A 19,560-nucleotide genomic window follows, 5' to 3' on the forward strand; every position below is an offset into this window, starting at 1 on the left:
CAGTCCAAGCTAAAGGTGTGAAGTTCGAATCCCACCTGATTCATTTTTATTTCTGTTCATATTCAAAGTTCGAATTCCTGATTCCAAATTTCAAAGGTATCGACAGGGTTTCGATCCCCGACCTGGTCCCCGACTCCCGGGTATTTGTGGGATCTGTTGCAAGTTTCTGCTCATTCCTAGGCGCCCGAAGGTTATGATTGGTGAGTCATCCAAAACCTCTTTTAAGCAAATGGACCGACGTTTTACTTCCCCATCCGGTGGAAGGCCAGGAGGATAACGCAGGAAGCCGCTAACCACCGCGCCACGAGGCTCTCCGTGGCCACCATGACCTCCGAAACAAATTTTCGTTTTTCCCTAATTTGCGTCAAAATTTTATTTATTTTTGGTTAAGGACACTTGAAGGACGTGTAGATGAACAATCATTAGTATTTTTGTAATTATTTTGACATAGGACTATGTCTCTACTTACTATATTGGGGGGCCAGTTCAGAAATTCGATCCAAAGCGTCACTTTTAAGCGTTGAAAAAGGGGACATTTTGAACGCTTATATCTTTTTTCCCTGTGAATCAATCCAGATGGTTGGACCACCAATCGAAAGAGGAAGATTTCAGCTATTGTTTAACTACATAGATAGTCTGACTAAACATAGTTAAAGCACTTAAAACATGCAATCAAAATGAGTAAATTTTCAGTACAAATCGGACAGATGACCAATCAGAGCGAGCGTATGCATTCGAGACCGCGCCCCTTTTGTGCCGTTCTCCGGCTGTACCGCTATTTAAGCAGAAAATTTCGCAAAAGCAAGTCACTTTGGAACGAGCACTCGAACTGTGCACGTCGGGCCGGCGCGGAGCAGCAGCAGCGGCCAATAGAAGAAGAGGACCAGCAATCAGAAGGAAGAACCACCGGCAGCAGAAGGAGGAAATTCGAGCGAAGCGGACGGCGTGGAAGTCGCTATGATGCGGCGGTTCTTATGAAAAATGGCCAATTCGACAGTGGTGAAAAAAAAGCTGGAGTGGCCGGTGCCCTCAAAGAAGGTTCCCCCGGGGCCTGGAGGGACATTTACAGAAACATACGAGTTGTGGCAATATGGGTATCAAAATTCATGGTTTTTGATACTGAACATAATAATGGCCATTTCGACAGTATTGGCCACAACCTGGAGTGGCCGGTGCCCTCAAAGAAGGTTCCCCTGGGGCCTGGAGGACATTTACAGAAACATACGAGTTGTGGCAATATGGGTATCAAAATTCATGGTTTTTGATACTGAACATAATAATGGCCATTTCGACAGTAGTGGCCACAACCTGGAGTGGCCGGTGCCCTCAAAGAAGGTTCCCTCGGGGCCTGGGGGGACATTTACAGAAACATACGAGTTGTGGCAATATGGGTATCAAAATTCATGGTTTTTGATACTGAACGTGAAAATTGACATTTCGACCGTAGTGACCACAACCTGGAGTTGCCGGTGCCCTCATGGATGGTTCACCTTGGGAGAACATTTATGACAATTTTGCCGACAAATCTATAAAACAAAATAAAATAATGTTATTTCAGATTTCACTAGCAATCCAAAAACACATTCAAATTGTTTGGTCCTATGTCTTTCGGTTATGTCTCTGACATACCATCTTGAACTTTTTTCGTTAGTAAGTGGAATACCGATGCAAAAAGTGGTGTGTTTACCAATGGCTCTTAAGTTCTTGAAAACTAATCCACTTATTGAACGTCAAAGTGTTGATATGTCTACATTAGGAGACCGACAGAATAACATGCCGTTCCCATAGAGTTATCTACGTGCGCATGTATTGCGTGTACGTACACGAAAAAAGTGAGGTTAAATTTTGTACCATCCAGCAAAACAAATGGCGTGCTAGTGTGCGTGAGAGCGGGCTTAGATAACTCTATGCGTTGTTAAATATATTTTACAGGTGAAAGGCGACCCAACGGTCATGAAGTGGATACATTTAAGGGAAAGAGAGTCTCTCGTTTGCTCATTGTCTTGACGTAACAAACGAGAGCGCGCACTTCCAACCGCCACTTCAAACCACCCCACATTTTGACCACCCACCACCCACAAACTCTCCCGTTGTGCTCTCATCGACTCGCGATTTCTCTCAGCGCCCGTCCAAATTTCACTTCAGGCGCACCTCGCACAGTGCAAACCCCAAAACCACCCAACAACAACAACGTCCCACTTCATCGATCGATTCGATGTTTGATCGATTCTTCGGGGTCCTCTCACTCGCAGCGCGCGAGAGAGTGTGCCCCTCCCCGAGAGACTGGACGCCGTCGTAATGTTGGTTGAAACTTGACGAGATTTTCATTATTGAGGTTGGGGAAAGTTGGTGAAAATTGGTTCGTTTTCGCTTCGCGATCATTTTGGAAGGGGTTTTTGCGGGAAAATTTCCGGATTTTGTAACAATTTTGTCGCTTGCTCGATTCGTCCAGAACCTTCGACGGGGGCACACTCTCTCGCGAGGGGTTCGTCGACTCGACGTAGTCGAGTAGAAAGTGGCGCCGCAGGCGGCCAACCGGGGAAGCTGCGGCTCGACGAAGTCGTGCAAGAGCGCACCAGTGTCGAGCTAGGGAGAGAGAGTGAGAGAGAGCGGGTGGCGCAGCAAGCAAGCAGCAAGCCATGACAAGCACAGGCCGAGCCAGCCAGTCAGTCAAGTGAGTGAGAGCGGCGACGGCAGCAGTGGCAGCAAGCAGCTCGCGCGACGACGGCCAAACTTCGTGAAAAGCGGGCCTCCTCAGTTCAGTCTCAAAGAAGAAGAGCAACTCTTCGGCAGCAGCCAGCCAGCACAGCTCGCTAGGTGTGTGTGTGTTTGTGTGTGTGCGTGAGGGAGCGAGCAAGCACACCGTGCCGTCCCGTTTTGGCAGCCGCGTTTGAAGGCGCCCGAGAGCCGCGTGTGTGTGCGTGTGCGCTCAAACAGCCGCCATTTTGACTTGTTCGCGACTTTGGTTTGTGGCAAAGGTTTTTTCCCGTGCGAACCGTTCCGGCCGAATTGTCCGGCCCAGGGGCGCCCCAGCCGACCCGGACCGGTCCCAATCGACGCGTACTGGCGGCGCGCACCGTTCAAGCCCGGAACCGACCCCGGCTCCGATAGTGAAATTCGCCGAAATCGGGCTCGGAAAATTTTTCCTCGCCAGGAACGAAATTTTCTCTGGCGGCTGCGGCGACGACGGACCTCGTCGAAGAGTCGAGCAAACGACGTCCAAGAGAGAGAGAGAGGGGTCGCGCGGCGCGGTGCGAGCAACGTGTGTGTGTCGAATTTTCGTTGTGTTTCGGGAAAAGGAAAATCGCGACGTCGCGGAAAAACTGGACCAGGCGAAAATCGTCAAAACAAAAACAATCGGAAATTTTCCCCACAAACACAAAAACAAAACGTTGAGGGAAAACTCGCTCAATGCCACAGTCGTCCGGATGATCGGCCGGCACGGTCCGGCTTGCCGGCAGAACCATGTTCCGGCGACGCGCCGGAAAGCGCCTTCGATGCGCTAGCCACAACGCACTGAAAACGTCAGTTTGACAGTTTGCGCGAGGAACAAAAAACAATAGAACGCGGCGGCGCCGCGCGCGCCCTCAAAATATTTACGTTTCGCTCGCGGGGTGACGTTTCGCGCAATGTTTTTTTTTTTCTCTGACAGCGGGTGCGTGTGTTCAGATTAGTTTTTGAGAAGAAAAAGTGTGAAAATATTTAACCCGAAAAGTGCGTGTTTTTTTTACCTTGTGCAACAAACAGGAAAATAGTTCTAGCAAAACACAAATTTAACACACAAGAGCAAAAAAAAAATGAAAGCAGAGACAGTGCGAAAGTGTTTGATAAAGAAGTTTTCGTGAAAGAGAGCGAGGAGGAAAAAAAAAGAGCGGTGGCGAGAGAAAGCCATCGGCCAGCAGCAGCAGCACACTGGATTTTTAGTAAATAGTTGAGGAGGAGCAGCAGCAAGTGCAGCACCAGCACCACCAAACAATGGCTGATCACAGCGATGAACCGCCGCACAAGCGGGCCAAGCTGCGGGATGGTGAGTGTTGTTGTTGTTGTTGTGTTCTTGTCCTTTTCTGGGTTGCGTATTCTGGAAGAAAGGATGTGTGAAGGATGGTTTGGGATAAAAGAAAGCATTCAAACAAGTTGCATGATGCGTTTTGCTGGGAAGGATGTTTGAGGACGAGAATCGAATTGGAAATTTGGTGTTTCAAGTAAAATAAAGTGCAGTGTTAGTGGTACAAGGATAACCATCATGATGAGGAACTTTAGATACTTGAATAGCACGTCCCGAGATAGGAAAGGATGTTTCATTTCGCTTCGCGAAATTTTGCATTGCTACCTCGTATAGAGCCCTATGACGAAGTTCTTCGTCAAAAAAATGGGAGTGATTTTGGGCAAGTTTTTCTGTGACCCAACATTAAACTCGAAAAATTGTTCAAGGAACCTTTTTAAAACCCAACTTTGTGTTTCCATTGAATAACAACCATAAAAGTTGTTTTCAATCAAAACATTTGTGTAAGTTTGTAACTTCTTGTTGCCAGCAGTGCTTTCTTGCGAAGAGAACATACCTGACAGCATCCAGTCTCAAGCAACCCAGAAAACGTTCGGTCCGATTGAAGATTGTCGATCTCCAGTGAGGACCCTCTTCAGGATATCCCAAATGTTTCTTCAAAAGACCTGACTTCTTCAATTAGCCAAAATTGCCGAAAAATCGGAGACAAAAAAATCAATCAGTTGATTTAGTACACATTTTTCGATAGAAAAAGGTGCAGCTTTTAATGCTACAAGAATAACCATTATGACAATGATCTCAAGAAACTTGAGTAGCACGTCCCGAGATGGCAAAGGGTGAACCCTAAGACGAAGTTCTTCGTCAAAGTTTATTGTAAACCCATAAAATTAGGATTTTTTTTTCTTATTTCCATAAAAAAACCTCAAAGTTTTAGTCAATTTCGACCTAAAAATGTGACAAAAAGGCTCACGCTTAGACAAAAAATTAAATTTGGAAAGAAAAGTCCTTTTTCGAAAGTCACATAAATCCGTTGCAAATATTTTTCAAAGGACAAACACAATTATCAAAAAAAAAAAACACTTTTTCAAACCATTTCTGGTCACGTTTTTATTAATTTTATCACAAAAAAAATTACAGGACAACATTTTACGATGAATCAAGTCCTTTGCGGTCGTACAAAGGGGTGTTTTTACTCAATAAACAAGAATATAGATATCGAAAAAATGATAATCTATTTTTGCAAAAAAGAATCAGGTTTATTTTCAAACAGTAACAGTTGCTTTTCTCCATAAATTGAAAAAAATAATCCCAATTCAAAAATTAAGGGAGTAGAGTAATTAAGCCTTGTGATGTGTGAATCTTTTTTCTTCAGGGGGTTGCACCAGAAGGGGGTTTAGGATTTAGACCACCCTAAAATATATATGATGTTTTTTTTTAAATGTTGATTTAAAAACTCAAAAAAATATTGCTTCAAAAAATTAGGACTTTTTCTGATTTTTTTTATTAAGTAAAATTATTCAATTTAACAACACCTACACACTCTCGATAATGTTTCTGTACCCGATTTTCTAGATTTTTTTCAAGGGAAGGTTAACCAATGCAATTTTTATTTTTTTATTTTTCGTTTTGAAAAAACATACTATTCCTGAGCAATTCTCTACGAAATCGGTCTTTTTTCTTCAATTTTAATTTTTGTATTTTTTAATCCGACTGAAACTTTTTTGGTGGCTTCGGTATGCCCAAAGAAGCCATTTTGCATCATTAGTTTGTCCATATAATTTTCCATACAAATTTGGCAGCTGTCCATACCAAAATGATATGTGAAAATTCAAAAATCTGTCTCCAAGGAATTTTTTTATCGATTTGTGTCTTCGGCAAAGTTATGGAACACTGGAAAAAATGACGGTAAAATTTGGTGATTTTTTATTTAACTTTATCACTAAAACTTGATTTAAAAACTATTTTAATTTTTTTATTTTTGATATGTTTTAGAGGACATAAAATGCCAACTTTTCAGTTTTCAGGTTGTGCAAAAGCGAGTTATGAATTTTAATCAATACTGATTTTTCAAAAAATCGAAATATTGGTCGCAATTTTTCAACTTCATTTTCGATGTCAAATTTGCCCGAAAACTACGGTAAAATTTTTAAAGTGCACCGTTTTCAAGTTAAATCCATTTTTAGGTGACTTTTTGAAAATAGTCGCAGTTTTCATTTTTAAATTAGTGCACATGTTTCACTTTTGGAAAAATATTTTTGAAAAGCTGAGAAAATTCTCTATATTTTGCTTCTTCGGACTTTGTTGATACGACCTTTAGTTGCTGAGATATTGCAATGCAAAGGTTTAAAAACAGGAAAATTGACGTTTTTAAGTCTCACCCAAACAACCCACCATTTTCTAATGTCGATATCTCAGCAACTAATGGTCCGATTAATATATGAAACATTTGTGAAATTTTCCGATCTTTTCGAAAAATATTTTCAAAATTTCAAATCAAGACTAACATTTCAAAAGGGCCAAACATTCAATATTACGCCCTTGTAAAATGTTAGTCTTGAATTGAAAATTTTGAAAATATTGTTTTCGAAAAGATTGGAAAATTTTACAAATGTTTCATATATTAACATTGAAAATCGGACCATTAGTTGCTGAGATATCGACATTGAAAAATGGTGGGCTGTTTGGGTGAGACTTAAAAAACATCAATTTTCCTGTTTTTAAACCTTTGCATTGCAATATCTCAGCAACTGAAGATCGTATCAACAAAGTCCGAAGAAGCAAAATATAGAGAATTTTCTCAGCTTTTCAAAATATTTTTTCCAAAGTGTGCAAACATGTGCACTAATTTAAAAATGAAAACTGCGACTATTTTCAAAAAGTCACTTAAATATGGATTTATCTTGAAAACGTGCACTTTATCAAAATTTTACTAAAGTACTTTTCGATTGCAAATTTGATTTACATCGAAAAATGAAGTTGAAAAATTTTTGCGACCAATTTCGATTTTTTGAAAAAATCAGTATTGATTAAAAAATTCATAACTCGGTCAAAGATTTTTTGCACAACCTGAAAATTTCTGAAAAGTTGGCATTTTATGTCCTCTAAAACATATCAAAAAATAAAAAAATTAAAAATAGTGTTTTTTTTCAAATCAAGTTTTAGTGATAAAAAGTTAAATAAAAAAATCACCAAATTTTTTTTACCGTGTATCATTTTTTTCCAGTGTAGTCCGTATCCATACCTACAACTTTGCCGAAGACACCAAATCAATCAAAAAATTCCTTCAAAAGATACAGATTTTTGAATTTTCATACATCATTTTCATATGGACAGCTGCCAAATTTGTATGGAAAATTATATGGACAAACTAATGATGCAAAATGGCTTCTTTGGGCATACCGAAGCCACCAAAAAAGTTTCAGTCGGATTAAAAAATACAAAAAAAATCGAATGACCGAAATCCTAGAGAACTGCTCTCCTATCATTCTAAAGTGACGAAATGTCCAGGGCTGAAAAATTCATAGCAATCATGTCAGTTCCGAAAAGATTATCTTACTTTTAAGCTCTTGTGTCGAAAAGTAATGCTTTTCGAACTTGTTTTGATTTTAGAGTTGGCCAAAAACACGAACTCTAAAGTTAAAGTGCGGGAAAAATTTGAAAAATCGTTTCACATAAAATGTTGGGATTGCAAAAAAATATATATAAAATTCAAATAACAAGCCATAATTTTAACATTTGCATGGAAAAAGTGTTTTGAAATGCATTTTACACTAATTTAGTCGTTTTGCAATCATTAGTTTTCAAAAATGTAACATTTGACGAATACAAAAATTTTAGCGAAAAAAATCATTTTACGATAGTAAACATAGAAAATTTTCAAAAATTCATAAGATTAAAAAATCAACCCATACATGCTAGAAATTATTAAAAACGCAGGGGAATGCATTTTAAACTGATTTCAGCTGATAGCACTTAAATTTCCATTGAAATTTTAAAGTTTTTTTTGAAAAAATATTTTGTTTTGCCCCCTGATTTTTCGGGCCAATTTGAAGGGACAAAAACTTTGAATGAAATTTGTACCAGCCTTAACAAAATCAAAAAATCAAATTATTCGCTCTACAGCATTGCCTTGGCGTTCTCGATTGCGAGATTCCTACTCGAAACTAGGTGTTCGAAGGCTTGATTGTTGAGGCAATTGCAAACCTCTTTTTACACCTTAGCTTCCATCCACCCCGGGATTCGAACTGACGACCTTTGGATTGTTAGTCCAACTGCCTACCAGCGACTCCACCGAGGCAGGACCCAGGGAGACGACTCCTACACCTGGACTGAGCTAACGACCTAACCTTTTTTAGGTTAGTCCGGGACCAACATTTACTTCCCTTCCGACGGAAGGCGTGATCAGACAAATCTCGTCTCGAAAAATGCCACCGGGACCGTCTGGGATCGAACCCAGCCTTAACACTGAAATAATAATTTTTTGCACAAAAAAATGTAACGGTTTTCATACAACATTTTATGCTATTTTCAATTTACAGATTCTCACTACACAAACAACTTTTTTCACATTTCCATTTTTTGAGAGTTATTTTCTTGTTCATTGCATTTCAAACTATTTTTCACTTGTTGTTAAATGAAAAGAAAATGACTTTCAGTAGCTGTAATCGAACGACAAAGTGATGATATGCACGCAAGCTTCAGATGAAAATTCATGTTTTTCTCTTTGATGATACAATTCAAAACAGTGCTGAAAAGTAGTACTATTTTTTGGCATTGAAAAGTAGGCCTCTCCCGAAAGACAGGAAACGTTGTCAGTTTCACAGCTGAATTGCAAAAAGTATTCACCTTAAAAAAAAAAAAACAAGAATACAGTCCAGACTCGATTATCCGAAGGTTTGTATGGGACTTCAAACAATCCAATCTTGACCAAAAACATTTTTTTTGTTTTTTTTTTAATATCTTACTTAATCTAATTTTATACATAAAAAAGAATGCAAAAAAATATTTTCTTTCATGATTCACGAAGTGACATTTTTCCAAAGCCTTCGGATAATCGATTCTGGACTGTACATAGAAATATCAAATTGATCGGAAAACTCAATCTCAAGATACTTTTTGTACACTTTTGTATGGAGACGACAAACGAATAAATGCAAAATGTTTCAGTTGAATCAAAATCGATTTGCAAAAAAAAACTTTTTTACGTGGTTTATATACACAGAAAAAAAATTCATGGTAATATTACATCTGGGAAGGGGTTTTATGTCAGAAAAAAGGTGTAATTTTACCTCTGGAAATGTGTAATTTTACCACTTTTCTGGTGTAATGTCTCTTTTTCAGTCTAAATTGAGGTAAAATTACACCATAAAAGAGGTAATATTCAACCTTCCAAAATTACAGCTTCCAAATTTACATTATTTTTTTCTGTGTATAGTCCCTATGGAAGAGTGCAATCACTTTTCCGTGGAAAACATAGTAAAGTCAGGCTTATTTTGCATGCACAATAAAGGGGAAAAAATATAAAAATTAAATTAGAAACCCAGAATTTCAACATTTCAATGAAAAAATTGTGGAACATGCATTAAACACCCGTACAGTTGATTTGAGATCATTAGACAACACAGTAAAAAATAATGTAAATTTGGAAGCTGTAATTTTGGAAGGTTGAATATTACCTCTTTTATGATGTAATTTTACCTCAATTTAGACTGAAAAAGTGACATTACACCAGAAAAGTGGTAAAATTACACATTTCCAGAGGTAAAATTACACCTTTTTTCTGTCATAAAAGAAGTACCCCTTCCCAGATGTAATATTACCATGATTTTTTTTTTTCTGTGTACCTTCAACAGATTTTTTTTTATATTTGACTGGTAACATTTTACCTTTTCTACATTTTAATTTTCGTATGGTCAGCTCTAAAAAATGTATGGCGACTTTATAAAACGCAACGATGCAAAATCTTTTAACCTTCTTCAGTCATGATGGGTGATAAATTGGAAGAAAAAAAATTAGGGTCCTTTCCCAATGGCCATCGCTATCGAATTGGGTCCCCTATTAGAGATTTTTAGACTTTAATTTTCGTCCAATAAATCAAAAATTAAATTGAATTTCCAAAAAAAAACGTTACTTAATTCACCTTAACCCTCTAATGCCCATGGTTGCACCAGAGCACCACTAATTTTTCACTTCAAATTACAATTTCTCGAAAACTAATGAATGAAATGATCTCATTCTGCCTGCACAGTGTTAATTAAGATGTTTATTGCCTCCAATTCAAATTCCATCCAATTTGGTAAACTCTGTAGAGAATGGCAAGGAAAACCGTAAAAAATCTCGATTTTGCTCTGGGCGGGAAGGGGTTAAGGTAGTTGGTGCCTTCCTCACGTTCATAAAGTGAATGCACAACCTGAAACTATTGGCACTACGCCCCCCGGGGCATGGCCTTCCTCTAACGTGGGATTTCTGCTCCAGCGCCTCTGACGAGACAGGAGAAACCGGGACCGACGTTTTACTTCACCATCCGATAGAAGCTCAGTGGATAAGGCGGGAATCGAACCCGCGTCTCATAGCATCATCGGGATCGGCAGCCGAAGCCGCTACCCCTGCGCCACGAGACCCACCGTCCGTAAAACTTCATCAATTCCAATTCTCTTTGATGCATTCGAAAGATCTTTTGAAGCACTTCAAAATGTGCCATAGACATCCAGGATTGGTTCGACTTTTTCTCATAGCTTTTGCAAATTACTGTTAAAAATTGATTTTTTTAAAACCTTAATAACTTTTGGCAACAGCCTCCAACACCCATACTCCCATAGGTCAAAAGTTAGGGAATTTCATGGACTATAAGCCTTCGGTGTGTGGGTCTCGTGGCGCAGGGGTAGCGGCTTCGGTTGCCGATCCCGATGATGCTATGAGACGCGGGTTCGATTCCCGCCTTATCCACTGAGCTTCTATCGGATGGTGAAGTAAAACGTCGGTCCCGGTTTCTCCTGTCTCGTCAGAGGCGCTGGAGCAGAAATCCCACGTTAGAGGAAGGCCATGCCCCGGGGGGCGTAGTGCCAATAGTTTCGTTTTTCGTTTTAAGCCTTCGGTATTAACTTTTTGGCCAATCGCAGTTTTTCTCATAGTTTTTCGATTTTTCTAGAACAAACATTTTACAACGTTAGTTTTTGCCCTGTAGGCCAAGAAGACGGCACTTTTTGGTCTCAATTTTGTCATATTCGGAATCCTTATATATGTAAGCCCATACATCCAATTGAAATGTGGCCAAAGACAAATTTATGGGAAATTGGACGAGCTTTCCGGTAAAAACAGTTTCGAAACCGAAAAATCAAGCAGGTCATATAGAAATTGCCAAAAACCAACAAAAAACCTATTTTTTCAACATTTTTATTTTTAAAACCGCTGTAACTTCACAAGGATTGGACTTAGGACAATGGTTAATATGGAGACTTTTATGTAAAATTGTCAGGAGAATCGATTCTCGTATTCGGTTTTTGAAAATTTTGACGTTTAGAGCACTTTTCAAAATAACTGTTTCAGTAAATGATTTTTGTATTTTTTTAGGTGAGTTGCCCCATCCTGCATTTTCGTGAGTCTTTTTGTAACATCTTAGGCTATTTTCACAAAAATTTTGAACAAAAAAAAATCGTGGGCTCACCTTCAAATTTGACTTTTAAACTTAAAAATCAAAAAATCTCATAAAAGTGGAGTGTTTTTTTCTTTCAGTGTATTTTTTTCGGAAAGCCCGTCAAATTTCCTACAAGTTTGTCTTTGACCACTTTTTGATACGATGCAACGGCTTCGAGATACAGCAATATTTAAATTACGAAATACAAAAATATTTAAAACACTTACGCCCTTGTCAAATGTCATTATCGAGTGGAACAAAAATGGCCTAGAATAACATATCTACAAAGTTTCATTGAAATCGGAGAGGGTCGAGAAAAAAGCACCTAAAAAATTCCTGTTTTGGGTTGGAATTGCTCTTTTTTGTTTTTTTTAATATCTTACTATATCTTATTTTATACATAAAAAAGAATGCAAAAAAATATTTTCTTTCATGATTCACGAAGTGACATTTTTCCAAGGCCTTCGGATAATCGATTCTGGACTGTACATAGAAATATCAAATTGATCGGAAAACTCAATCTCAAGATACTTTTTGTACACTTTTGTATGGAGACGACAAACGAATAAATGCAAAATGTTTCAGTTGAAACAACATCGATTTGCAAAAAAAAAAACTTTTTTACGTGCTGTATATACACAGAAAAAAAATTCATGGTAATATTACATCTGGGAAGGGGTTTTATGTCAGAAAAAAAAGGTGTAATTTTACCTCTGGAAATGTGTAATTTTACCACTTTTCTGGTGTAATGTCACTTTTTCAGTCTAAATTGAGGTAAAATTACATCATAAAAGAGGTAATATTCAACCTTCCAAAATTACAGCTTCCAAATTTACATTATTTTTTTCTGTGTATAGTCCCTATGGAAGAGTGCAATCACTTTTCCGTGGAAAAAATAGTAAAGTCAGGCTTATTTTGCATGCACAATAAAAGGGGAAAAAATATAAAAATTAAATTAGAAACCCAGAATTTCAACATTTCAATGAAAAAATTGTGGAACATGCATTAAACACCCGTACAGTTGATTTGAGATCATTAGACAACACAGTAAAAAATAATGTAAATTTGGAAGCTGTAATTTTGGAAGGTTGAATATTACCTCTTTTATGATGTAATTTTACCTCAATTTAGACTGAAAAAGTGACATTACACCAGAAAAGTGGTAAAATTACACATTTCCAGAGGTAAAATTACACCTTTTTTCTGTCATAAAAGAAGTACCCCTTCCCAGATGTAATATTACCATGATTTTTTTTTCTGTGTACCTTCAACAGATTTTTTTTTATATTTGACTGGTAACATTTTACCTTTTCTACATTTTAATTTTTGTATGGTCAGCTCTAAAAAATGTATGGCGACTTTATAAAACGCAACGATGCAAAATCTTTAACCTTCTTCAGTCATGATGGGTGATAAATTAGAAGAAAAAAAATTAGGGTCCTTTCCCAGTGGCCATCGCTACACAGAAAAAACAAAGTTGAATTTTGGAATGTTGAAAATTTGGTAGGTTGAATATTACCTCTTTTTTTTAATAATATTACATAAAAAAATGTGTAAAAATGTGAACCTGATGAATATTCATCAAAAACTGATGAATATTCATCGTTTTCTGGGGTAAAATTAATCATTTTTTTGCCACAATATCTGTCACCATTTCCTGATTAATATTACCATCATTTTTTTCTGTGTACCGAATCGGGTCCCCTTTGCATGGGTGCCTTTCTATTACAGATTCTTAGACTTTAATTTTCGTCCAATAAATTAAAAATTAAATTGAATTTCCAAAAAAAAACGTTACTTAATTCACCTTAAGGTAGTTGGTGCCTTCCTCACGTTCATAAAGTGAATGCACGACCTCTAAAAAGTGAATAAACAACACTAAAATGCTTATAACTTTTGATAGGGTTGTCAGATCTTCAATCTTTTGGGTTCGTTGGAAAGGGATCTTGATTACCCACACAGAAAAAAAATGATAGTAATATTCATCAGGAAATGGTGACAGATATTGTGGCAAAAAAATGATTAATTTTACCCCAGAAAACGATGAATATTCATCAGTTTTTGATGAATATTCATCAGGTTCACATTTTTACACATTTTTTTATGTAATATTATTAAAAAAAAGAGGTAATATTCAACCTACCAAATTTTCAACATTCCAAAATTCAACTTTTTTTTTCTGTGCATCAAACGATAGGTTGCACGGGAGATCTGGACAACTTTTTCATCAAAATCTCTGAGATCCGGTGGGTCTAGGAGATCGAATTAAGAAGTTCATTTTTCGAGTGATTTTATAGCCTTACCTCAGTAAGGTGAGGAAGACAAAACACAAAATCAATTTTTATGGCAAATTTAACGTACTTTCAGAATGTGTAAAAATATTTAAATGTTAACTTTAAAATTTTCGAGTAAGTTGCAAAAAGAGGATTTATTCAGCACGAGTCGTACATTTATCCAACGAGGTTCACCGAGTTGGATAAATACGATGAGTGCTGAAAATATCAAGTTTTGCAACGAGTTCCATACAACATTTTTTTGCAATTCCGAAAAACACCCATTAAGTGAAATTTTAAGTCAAATTTTCATGTATTTTGTCAATAAATCGTTTGAATCCAAAAAAAAATTGAAAAGTGTAACTTTTCGAAACAAGTGCTGAAAAGTTCAACTTTTTTTTGTAGATTTGCAAAAAAATGTTCACGTGGTTCTTGGATGGTCCTATTGCAAGATTCATTATTTTACAAGAAATCAATAACCAATTACCAGTTTTAGCACCATCCAAAACGCTGGCGCAAATTGATTTAAAAAATCTCGTATGAAAGCAGATAAAAAATACCTGATAAATATATTGGGACTTTAAGAGCGAGTCCACGAGCAAAGCATACCCATCTCGCATCGACCTCACCAATCTGCCTGAAATTTTCAGGGATTGTTTGTTCATATAAAACTAGCGTCTGGCCAAAATATGAGTACTCTAGGTCAACGGCAAGTGGGGCAAATCGGGACACAAAGTTTAATGGTTCAAAAAAGTAAAAAATCTTAAAAAGGCTATAACTTAAGCAAAACTCAATTTAATTTAAAAATTCAAAATGCATCTGAAAGGGCTTAAAAAATGCAACAAAATGCAGGGTCCCAATTGGTTAAATCTAAAGGGAGTTATTGGCATTTTAGTGAAAAAATAGCTTAATTTTCAAACTCAAATAAAAAAGTGTTCATCTGGGACTACCATCTGAGACTGAGAACGCTTAGGGTAAGGCAGTTTAACATAATAAATAGACACTTTTACTTTTAGTGATTTTTTTAGTTGTAAAAATAAAAAAATATAAAAATTTAAATAACAAGCCATAGTTTTCACATTTAAATGAAAAAAAAGTGTTTTAAAATGCATTTTACACTAGTTCAGTTGTTTTGCAATCATTAGTTTTCAAAAAAATCTAAGATCTGACAAAAACAAAAATTGTATCGAAAAAAAAGATATTGCATCGAAAATTTTCAAAAAATCTTAAGATTTTATAATAAACCCAAACATGCTAAAAATGATTTTTAACGCAGGAGAATGTATTTTAATTTGATTTCAGCTGGTTGCACTTGAATTTTCATTGAAATTTTGAAGTTTATTGTAAAAATATTTTTTTTGTCCCCTGATTTTTCGGGCCAATTTTGAAGGGGGAGGGGGGGTGACAAAAACTTTTAAAAATATTTGTACCAGCCTAAAATGGATGAAAATAAACATTTTTATACATGTTACTATTGTGAAACTGTCTCAGGAGCACGAATATGATAAAATTATAACAAGAAAATTTGATCTAAGGGGTCCCCCAAGCAAAACTTTACAACCAAAAATTCACTAAAAGTAAAAGTCTGGAGTTTTTTTTTGAAAAGGTCCAATAAACCAAATTTTCAGTTTTTGCGTTTTTGGTGTTTTTAATACCCCTGGCTCAAGGTGGTTTCAAAAACACCCAAAAAGCAAAAACTGGAAATTTGGTTTATTGGACCTTTTCAAAAAAAAAACTCCAGAAGTGTCTATTTAATATGTTAAACTGCCTTACCCAAAGCTTTCTCAGTCTCAGATGGTAGTCCCAGATGTCTCCTACAAGCTGCAGGTCGAACCGAGTTGATATCTGGATGGAACACTTTTTTATTTGAGTTTGAAAATTAAGCTATTTTTTCACTAAAATGCCAATAACTCCCTTTAGATTTAATCAATTGGGATCCTTTCAGATGCATTTTTAATTTTGGAATTAAATTGAGTTTTGCTTAAGTTATAGCCTTTTTAAGATTTTTTACGTTTTTGAACCTTCAAACTTTGTGTCCCGATTTGCCCCACTTGCCGTTGACCTAGAGTGCTCATATTTTGGCCAGATGCTAGTTTTATATGTACACCCAACCCCTGAAAATTTCAGGCAGATTGGTGAGGTCCAAACGACGTCCCATACAAAGGGGTATGCCCTGTTCGTGGACTCGCTCTTAAGTGTCATGCGTTTCTAAAATATAGAAGAATTAATTCAAAATATTCAATATTTAAAATCTGTCATATTTAAAGTATCAAGCCAATAGCAAACAAATGACTGCCTAACAAACTTGCCCATACCGGCTAGCATTGCACGTACCTCAAAAACAAGTAAAGCTCCCCCCAAAACACGCCAATCCGAAGCAGCCCGGCTGTTCGACTAATCTCTTCGCCTAAAACCAAACAAAACAAACCATCTAACTTTAGCATTTTTTTCGTTCTCTTTGCATTTGGCTGTTTTTGCTTACAAACCCATCCACAACACTCTTCGCTGTCGAGCTGTTCACGTTGCGTACGCGCGTTGTTTGTGGGCGAGAGAAAGTAGTGTGAGCTCACTCACTCGCCACATTTTCCCGATCATTCTCGATCGACGACTTTTCCTGGCTCCCGAAAGAAGCGCAGCATGTTTTCCCTCACTGCAGCTGGACGAGTGTGTTAGTGTTGTTACCTTTTGCATCCTTTCGATGATCCTTTTACCTCTTCTCTTATTTTACAAGTGTTTGTGAGGATGACTCGAGGGGGCACTCACTCTCACTCACCTGTTTATTCGTTGGAAAACAGACAACAGAGAGGATGAATGGATGGGGTGCCCGTGAATGTGAAGGGGAAGTTGTGAATGAGAAAGGGAGAGCGAAACTATGAACCGATCGAGAGAAAGAGAGTGAGAATCGATGCAACACACTAATATTACTAGGCACGGTTGAAATCTGTCCGGCTTTGTTTTGAATATTCGATCAAAGGATATACGATAGCAGCAAGCAAGCGAGCAGTTTGTGTATCGCGACGAAATTTTGTTGTTGTCATTTGGACTTTGGGAAGAGCGTGACATGGACTAAACGTTTTGGGCTGTTTTGGAAGTTTTTGTGCAAGTAAAAGTATTTTGCAAAGATATCTTTTGAAAGCTTTGTTGGAAAAAAATAGTTGGCAATATTTTTTACGATTTCAATAGACAATGTTAGACAGTCCTTTAATTTGCTTTAACCACGTGTCTTTTTTTTTGCCTTCCTCACCTTACTGAGGAAAGGCTATAAAATCACTCGAAAAATGAACTTCTTAATTCGATCTCGTAGACCCACCTTCACGTATACAAATCGACTCAGAATCATGTTCTGAGCAAATGTCTGTGTGGATGTGTGTAGGTGGGTGGACAAAAAAATTGTCACTCGATTATCTCCGGACTGGATGAATGGATTTTGACCGTATAAGTCTCATTCGATCCGTCTTGGGGTCCCATAGGTCTCTATTTAAAATCAGCAAGTTTAGTTAAGTACTTCAAAAGTTATGCTAAAAAAACGATTTTGGCGTATGTCCGGAAGATTGTAAAAAGGGTGGTTTTTGTAAGAAACCCTATCATGTTATACATTTTTAGAAAGGTATTAAAAAGACCTTTCCAATGAGTCCAAAACATAGAAGATCTGACAACCCTATCAAAAGTTATTAGCACTTAAGTGTTATTTATACACTTTTTGGAGGCCGGATCTAAGATATTTTAGTAAAAAATTATGTCCGGGTCCATCATGCGACCCATCTTTAGTTAGATAATTGAAAGACCTTTCAAATGAGCCTAAAACATCAAGGATCTGACAATCCTATCAAAAGTTATTTGCACTTAAGTGTTATTTATATACTTTCATGAGGCCGGATCTGAGATATTGTTATAAAAAATATTGTCTGAATCTTCCATGTGAACGTTCGTTGGATAGGTTTTTTTTTATCAGACCTTGCCGATGAGCCAGAAAAATTGAAGGTCTGCGAACCCTATCAAAAGAAATCAGTAATAGAATTGATTTGTTAAACATGTTAAGGGAATGTTGCTATTTTTACTGAATGTATCCAGGTTTTTAAGCGAAGATGGCATTCGAAATGGTGAATGTCATGCCATAGTACACTTTTCTCGTAATGTTGGTATCACCGCGTGATTTTGACATTTCAAGTGTTCATCATTCGAACGTCATTTTCGTTTAAAAACCTGGATTGACTTTATGAATGTGAGGAAGGCACCAACCACCTAAAGGTGGATTAAGTATCGTTTTACAAAGAGAAATTCCAGCTCAAATCAGGATTTTTTGTCGTACTTTTGTACCCGACCCTCTCCGATTTCAATGAAACTTTGTAGACATGTTATCGTAGGCCTAAATAAGCCATTTGTGTGTATATGGAGACAATTGTACTCGAAAATAACATTTGAGAAGGGCGTAAGGTATTTAAATATTTTTTTGCAATTCCGTCGTGAAACTACTCACTTTTCCTGTCATTCTTGAACGACGAAATAGCCTACTTTTCTGTACCAAAAATAACAGAATCGAATAGCAACACTTTTCAAAATAAATGCTGAAAAGTTCTACTTTTCAGCACTCAAATGGGTGCTTTAACTTTTCAGCACTTGTTTCGAAAAGTAACACTTTTCAACATTTTTTTGATTTTAACGATTTATTGACAAAATACAAGAAAATTTGACTTAAAATTTCACTCAGTGTGTGTTTTTTTGGAATTGCAAAAAATTTTGTATGGAACTCGTTGCAAAACTTGATTTTTCCAGCACTCTTCGTATTTATCCAACTCGGTGAACCTCGTTGGATAAATGTACGACTCGTGCTTAGAAAATCCTCTTTTTGCAACTTGTTGCATAAACTTCTATTGCATTTTGCAATTTAAAAATAATGTATCTCGAAGCCGTTGCATCTTATAAAAAAGAGGTTAAAAACAAACGGAAATTGAAAAAGACAAAAGGAAATTGAACGACCTTTCTGAAAAAATACACTGAAATAAAAATACACGCCACTTATATGAGATTTTTTGATTTTTACGTTTAAAAGTCATATTTTAAGGTGATGTTACGATTTTTTTTCGTTCAGAATTTTTGAGGAAATAGGCTAAGATGTTACAAAAAGACTGACGAAAAATGCAGGATGGTATGTCTCTCCTAAAAAAATACAAAAAACATTTACTAAAACTGTTTTTTGAAAAGTGGTCTCAACTTCAAAATTTTTAAAAACCGACAGTGGGAATCGATTCGCCAGACAATTTTACATAAAAGTTGACCATTGTCCTACTTGATTTTTCAGTCTCGAAAATATTTTTACCGGAAAGCTCGTCTAATTTCCCATAAGTTTGCCTTTGACAGCTTTTTAATTTGACTCGTTTTAATATTTGCGTAAGCCTATTTACTATTCAGGTTTCTATCACACTGAAAAAAATATTCTATTTTCAGTTATGAACAATGTAATTAAACTTATATCTGTTTTCCCATACATCCAATTGAAATGCTGTCAAAGGCAAACTTATGGGAAATTGGACGAGCTTTCCGGTAAAAATATTTTCGAGACTGAAAAATTAAAATTAATAAATATAATAATTAAAAGTCACTAGGAGGCAAAAATGAGTAACGTAAAATCAAACGCAGACTAGAAAAATAAT

General features: G+C 36.7%; 1 protein-coding gene across 3 annotated transcripts in view; it reads left to right on the forward strand.

Moving 5' to 3' along the window:
- Positions 1-2,658: 2,658 nt before the first annotated feature.
- The window catches only part of LOC6037929 (histone lysine acetyltransferase CREBBP), a 58,287-nt gene continuing 41,385 nt past the window's right edge, over positions 2,659-19,560 (forward strand). Inside the window, exons 1-3 of one of the 3 annotated variants that reach the window (XM_038248676.1) lie at positions 2,659-2,817; positions 3,653-3,655; positions 3,748-4,027. In XM_038248676.1, the coding sequence (XP_038104604.1) occupies positions 3,976-4,027 (52 nt within the window). In that variant the 5' untranslated portion in view covers positions 2,659-2,817; positions 3,653-3,655; positions 3,748-3,975. Of the gene's footprint in view, positions 2,818-3,652; positions 4,028-19,560 lie in introns of those variants that run through there. The other 2 variants (XM_038248674.1, XM_038248677.1) reach the window with 2 other exon arrangements.

Source organism: Culex quinquefasciatus, chromosome 1 (assembly GCF_015732765.1).
Source record: "Culex quinquefasciatus strain JHB chromosome 1, VPISU_Cqui_1.0_pri_paternal, whole genome shotgun sequence".
In the NCBI taxonomy this organism is placed as follows: Eukaryota; Metazoa; Arthropoda; class Insecta; order Diptera; family Culicidae; genus Culex; species Culex quinquefasciatus.